The 6,615-nt window shown below is 35.0% G+C and overlaps 1 protein-coding gene and 1 pseudogene across 1 annotated transcript; both read left to right on the forward strand.

Moving 5' to 3' along the window:
- The first annotated feature begins 1,800 nt into the window (after nt 1-1,800).
- Nucleotides 1,801-4,101, forward strand: LOC106310588 (protein PHLOEM PROTEIN 2-LIKE A6-like). The gene is made up of 3 exons (XM_013747817.1): nt 1,801-2,327; nt 3,055-3,216; nt 3,521-4,101. Exons 1-3 carry the CDS (start codon nt 1,879-1,881, stop codon nt 3,906-3,908), a joined length of 999 nt encoding a protein of 332 aa, XP_013603271.1. The 5' UTR covers nt 1,801-1,878; the 3' UTR covers nt 3,909-4,101.
- A 1,069-nt stretch (nt 4,102-5,170) lies between these two features.
- Nucleotides 5,171-5,832, forward strand: LOC106309369 (annotated as a pseudogene).
- Nucleotides 5,833-6,615: the final 783 nt, after the last annotated feature.

The following is a 6,615-nucleotide window of genomic DNA, read 5'->3' on the forward strand; positions in this document are numbered from 1 at the left end:
GACGAATTTTTTTTTTCCGACGAAACGATACCGACGGACGGGTTCGTCGGAAATTCGTCGGAATAGACCGATTCCGACGAATTTCCGACGATTTCGGCCATCAGAATCCCCCTGTTTTCTTGTAGTATAAGTCTCTTAGCAATATTTTATTTTCCTCTTTTACTTTCTTTTTCGGATCTAATGTATTTACAAGTATTAATATCACCCGATTTCAACAATTTTTAGTTCGTAATCTATACATTAAAAATGAAGAGAGTCATTTTAACTTCGAAATGTACTAGATGATCATATATGCATTACAAAAATACTTTTATGGAATCTTTTGGTATTTTTCGTGAAATTTTATATTAATTATGTTATTTCTGTTTAAATTTTTATATTTTAATACAATATTTTACTAATTAATATTGTTGTAATAATTAATATATGTGCTAGTAAAAGTTTAGTTATGAGAAATATAAGGACCATAATATAAAATACAAATAGTTTTGAAGTTAAGTTTGAAGTTTTGCTTTTGGAGAACAACACCTTTAAACTTCAAATATAGAGTTTTAGAAACTTCAAAATAGAGTGTCTTTTTTGGAAATGCTCTTATGTGCTTTTTATTATAGATTTTGGGTTTTCCAAACCGATGAAAGAGTGAAAATTAAGAGCATCTCCAATGGTATTTTTTACCATAGAGTTCTAAAATTATATATTGGTGTATGCATATAACTTTAAAACTTCATGATAAGAAACTACTATTCAAGTTGCTTTAATTCGTAAAAAATGTGCATTTTATGAATGGATCCTCTCCCTAGATATTGTGGCATTGATGTTGCCGACAGTACACCATCAAACTATATTTGGTTTAATTTCCGTTGTTGTATGTTTTATCGAAGATAGACAATTCCCTCTCTCCCTTTTTTGTAACCTAGAATTTTAAATTGATGAACTTAAAGCTACACAAAGAAAATGAACAAGTCAACTTCTCTGTTATTTTTACATTCTTTGAAGCTACAATTTGGAAGTTAACGTTTTTTGGTTTATAGATTTAATTTTGAAAATGACACTCTGTATAGTATAATTTAAGGAAACAATTAAGAAGTCTCAGAACTCTATGGAACTAGACCTCTACACAATATAGGAAAGACCCTATGGAAGTAGACCTTTACAACCAATGATACGCATACGATCATTTTTAAATATGGCAACTAATAGTATTAAAGTTAAATAATTTAACTAAATAGACACAAAAGTCAGCTTCAATAACAATTGGTGAATATTTATAGGGTTTATATTCGTTACTCCAACCCATAAATCTATTCCCGGCGTAACGCTTTAACATTAGTTGACTTTTATTTTAGATATCTTGAATCAAGAAATCCAATTGCTGATATATAGTTCAACAGTTCTTTCCCGCTGGTTGTAAATTGGTTTATATTTGATGTATGCATTTGAGAAAACTAGTTATTCAAGATATTTCTTTGGTAAGAATATGAATTATTTACAAAAAAATATTATTTACATAAACGTGGCGTAGTTAGAAAAATCCATTAGAGCTTATGGTAAAGCTTGAATGAAACAAATGAGATTACCAAGAATCAAGTTTACTCATAGTTAAACCACCGACTGAGGTGGGTGCAAACTTATCATGTGAATCAACTTAGATTAAACAAATTATGTTCAACTTAGCGATTAAGCTGAAGACGAATTCAAATTACGTTTTGTTGGTTAATATATTACCACAAGTTGACAACTTGTGAAAATCATCCCAAAGACCAGATGTCTATTTATACGTTAGATTAGCATTATGGCTATATGTCATCTTAACAAACACAAAGGGTCAAACAAACAACCAAAACACTCTATTGCCTAAGAGACGAATAAAGTTCTAACATGGAGGGCCTTCAAGTGTTCATCAACTTCCGTGGAGACGAGCTGCGCTTAAACTTCGTGGACTCTCTCGTGATTGCTTTGAGAGCAGCGAGAATCAAACTTTTCATAGACAGTGACGAGCAGGTGGGCAGAACCTTACGACACTTGCTCGTTAGGATCGACCAGTCAAAAGTCGCCCTAGCGATCTTCTCGAAAGAGTACACTACTTCAACTTGGTGCTTGGATGAGCTGGTAAGGATCAAGGAACGCATGGATGATGGCAAACTTACAGGGATTCCTATCTTCTATAAGGTGGATCCTTCCGTTGTGAGCAATCTTGAAGGCGATTTTGGTGATAAATTCAGGAGACTTCAACGCGAAAATCAACATGATCAAGTAAGAACCCAGAAATGGAAGGAAGCCTTAACGTATATGACCGGAATAGTAGGTGTGCACTTGCGTGAAGGAAGGTTAGCTTTGTTCCCTTCTCTTTATCTTATTTTTAGACTTTTAGTGAACGTATATTTAATCCAATTTCTTATCAATAACACGCAGGAGTAAATTTTGTTTGTCTATTGTGGTCTGTCTATTGGTCTGTAGCAGAAATTGTAGATTGACTTAGGGGCTGAAAGGTTCAGTCTGAATGCTTTTCCTTGGCAGAGTTAGACGAATCCTCTAACTCTTACTCTATTTTAATCATCTTTGACAATTTTTCGTGACAAGAAATTAAATATGAGTTTCCGTGGATTCCGATATGGACTTAGGCTTGGGATTCTCTCCATTAAAAATAAATTTACAGTTAAAATTTAAGCATATTTCCCAAATAGTATTTTTCAGTGTGAATTTATTAGGTTATATACATAGCGAAAGCACAATCTCTTAGTGGTAAATATTCGCATTTTCTCTCAGCCAAAGTACATAAACCAATGCATGCATAAAACTAACATATTTTACGCAGGCCTGGCAAGAACTGGTGTTTTACCAACTTTAGCCCAAGGTCGGCTTATATAGAATAGTTTAGTAGCGGAACATCTAATTATTTTGAATTCTAAAGTGTTTGAAGCCGTATCTGGTTTCATATAATAACATCTAATAACATTAATTTAACTTCAAGACATTGCGCCTTGCATGCGCATCACACATATTTAAATGTTTTTGGAATTTGAATTAAGTCAGATACTCGGTAACGTGTAACAGTGGTCAGACGGATAATAGTTTCATAGAAGCAATCGTCGCGAGGGTTCAGGCAGTGCTGGCCGAAAACGCTGCTAGTTTCATGATCTATGCAAAGAGAATCGAGATTGAACATGCGGACAAACCCGAAAATTGGACCTGGAGCTCAATCCACGAGGCACAAAAGTAAGACCATTTTATGGTTAAGTTCAATATATTTATGATTGCTTTTAATTATTTATATACGGCACTAAACTACGTTAAATACAATTATAAAATAGCATATGCGAATTATATTATAAATATTTGCAAATACATAATATAATATTTTACATCATTTATCTGCGAAATAGTGACAAGGCCTATGCGAGTTGGAAAAAAGAACACCTCTACAAATGTTTGTGGATATATTTTTTTTGGATCAAATGTTTGTGGATTATATTTAGTATGGCCATTTTCTAAACAGTCTTACTTTCGAAATACGTTCCAGCGGAAAAGCCATTGACATTGCAACATTGAAAGAAGTTTACTGGATGAACATAACAGGAAATTCTACAACGAGTAAACTGACACCAGAAACAATGTACAAAGTTGTGTTCGTGGTTAAGTTCGAAGAGGATGCAATTGGATGGCATAAGCCGGTGAACTTGACTCTGACACTGACCATGCGCGATAACACCACGATTCAGCAGAAGCAGACATGTTTGTTAGACACCTACGTAGGTGACGAAGAATGGGTTGACATCAAGGCCGGAGAATTTGTGGCACCACCAAAGGAAGCACCCGCCAGGATATCTTTCACTATGTGTCAGCATGACGACACCGTACGGAAGACCGGACTTGTGGTAAAAGGTGTCGCGTTTCGTGCAGTGGACTAAGATGCAAAATCATGTCTAATGGATCTTCATTCTTTCATGCTTCTGCTCGATCTTCATAAGATTCACTTTGTCTCTTTTGAGTTGCTCTATACGAGTCTTTAATGGTACCTACTGGTATCTTTTGCTGTTTTTAATGCTTTGTTGTTGCATTTGTTTCGTTTTGCTATGTTGTCATGTATTGGACCATCTCAAATAAATAAAATTCAGTGTTAAAAAAAATAAGGTTTATACTTCTCTGTTTTAGATTCTTTATAGTTAATATGGGGTTCTTAATTATTATTATCCACACCCAGTTATATGATTATAATCATACAGTTTTTTTAAAAGAGTACATAAGTAGTCGAAACATATTGGTGACCATAAAATGAATAAAATGAACAAAAAAATTGAACAAATTTTCATTTAAAGAACTGAATTGAAAAAAAAGTTGAACATGAACAATCGCTCTTTATCAATTTTAGAAGGGAAAAATATTTCTTCAATAATTCCTAGGGCACTTCGGTTATTTTATCGGTTCGATTTGGGGTTAGTTCGATTTGATTAACTCGGTTCTAAAAAAAATTCCAACTGAAAGAAACGATAATTAGTTTGGTTTGGATCGAATTCGGTTCGGTTTATGTTTCGGTTCGGTTTAGCTGAATGTATGGTCATGAAATCATCACGTTGTGATAATAAAAAATAAACTATGTGAACTAAATTCAATACAAAACTAATGCTAAAATCTTTAAAACCCACAAAAAGAATTTTAAAAAAACACAATCAAACCAAAATTAACTAAAATAAATAAAAAATTATGCTGAAGCCGCCGAGGAAAAAGAGACATTGTGGAGAACTTTTGTTTTAAATGATACGTAGTTTTTGCATGTTTTATGCAGCTTCCTTATACATATAAGAATTCAAGAATATTTTTTTTAATCCAATTGTGGAGAGCTTTTGTTTTAAATGATGGGGTCCATATATAGTAATTTCATAAAAAGTGGTCACCAGTTGAAGTCATAATGAACCAGAAAGGTGGAATCACTCGCTTCGATTGACTAGTGAATAAAGAATACACTTTTAGTTGCATGCGCCTCGGCTGCCTCATCCTCGCTTTCCACATCCATGCAAATTGATCTTTAGTGATAAAAGACACTTGCTCGGAACAGGTAAGTTTCTGGTTTGATATTATAATGTTCTAATCTCAAACACAACACTATTCAACTCAAGATTATTAATTGAGAATCATGTCTTTGCGTTCTTGCTTTGTGAGAGGTAGGTGCACTGTTGATCGAGTAAACTTTTTTGCCAACAAGAATCACGTTCCGATGATTCTGTCTAACAAAAGAGGAAGGGAAGCTGAAAGCATCAGTAATAATAATATCCAAAAACAACAGAAGCTTCAGGTATCTTTGAACTATAATCATAACAACGTTAGTGTTCAAGAAGAAGTCCACAAGGAGAATCTAGTATCCACTGGTCTTAGGCTATATTATTATGACTAACGCAACTCTTCACTGACTTCTGCTAGTGGTAGCATCGTAGCTGCTTCATCAATTTTTCAGAGATAAAAAAGATGAGCTTGACCAGTTTTTAAAAATCCAGGTACTGATTGTCTCTCTGTGTGTGCATGCTCTTTTTTGCACTCTTGGTTTGTAATGTATTGTTTACTTTTGTGTGGTTAAGGTAGCTCAAATGGCGAAAGAAGTGAGGAATATTAAACAGAGACAGATAGAGTCTGTTCTCAACACATTAGAGAAAGGAATGAGCAAGAAGCTTCAAGAGAAAGATGAGATTAATACCATGAACAAGAAGAATAATTAAGGAGCTCGAGGAGCGGATAAAGCAAGTGGCATTGGAAGCAAATAATTGGCACTACAGAGCAAAGTACAACGACAACCATGTGGTTTGCTGCTGCAGATCATGGCAAAGAAGGGTTTGGAGATAGTGAAGTAGATGATGCAGCTTCGTCGTACACTGATCCAAACAACAACAACATGGGTATTCAGAGGATGAGATCCAATATGTTGTAGAACAAGCTGTCAGATATAAAACATCAGAAAAGATGTCATAGTTTGAATTCAATGATACGCATAGTACCTGTTTATAGTTAAGTCTCTCCTAAAAGCGTCCTCTTCTGGGGTTCCCAGAAGCCTATAGGAAAGGAAAAGAGACTTAAAGAGAGGTTATGTTCTTCAACTGTTCTCGTCAGCTTCTTCTTTTCTCAACTGTACAAAATCTAACCACTGGTTACAGAGACGCATCTTCCCGGTCTCCAAATGTTTGGATTGCTTAGGGTTACTGCCAACAAAATAAACAAGTTAATATCAAGAAAAGCTTGTCATCAATCAGATTCAGCAGGGAATCTCAATTAGACCTTTTAATAGTATGAACGTTCACCACTTCTCACTTTAATTAGAAGAAAAATAATCCTGGTCTAGCTGTTTCAAGAAATTGCCTTGTCGCGCACCCAACCACCGGCGACGCGAAGCTGCGTCTGGTGGTTAGATTCACGGAGAGCACCTATAAGAAGGTCGAAGATTCACCGTTCATTTTCAGTGAGATCGATTCTCTCCCTCAGCTCCGCTCTCGTCATGGCCTTCGGCTTCATACGACATACGACCGTCGTCATTGTCAGTGTTTAAATCCCTTTTATAGGGTTTGGTCGATTTTTCTAACGGGAACTTGGATCGTTCGGTTTGATTCCGGTTAGAGCTTCAGAACCGTATTG

Source organism: Brassica oleracea, chromosome C8 (assembly GCF_000695525.1).
Source record: "Brassica oleracea var. oleracea cultivar TO1000 chromosome C8, BOL, whole genome shotgun sequence".
NCBI classification, from domain to species: Eukaryota; Viridiplantae; Streptophyta; class Magnoliopsida; order Brassicales; family Brassicaceae; genus Brassica; species Brassica oleracea.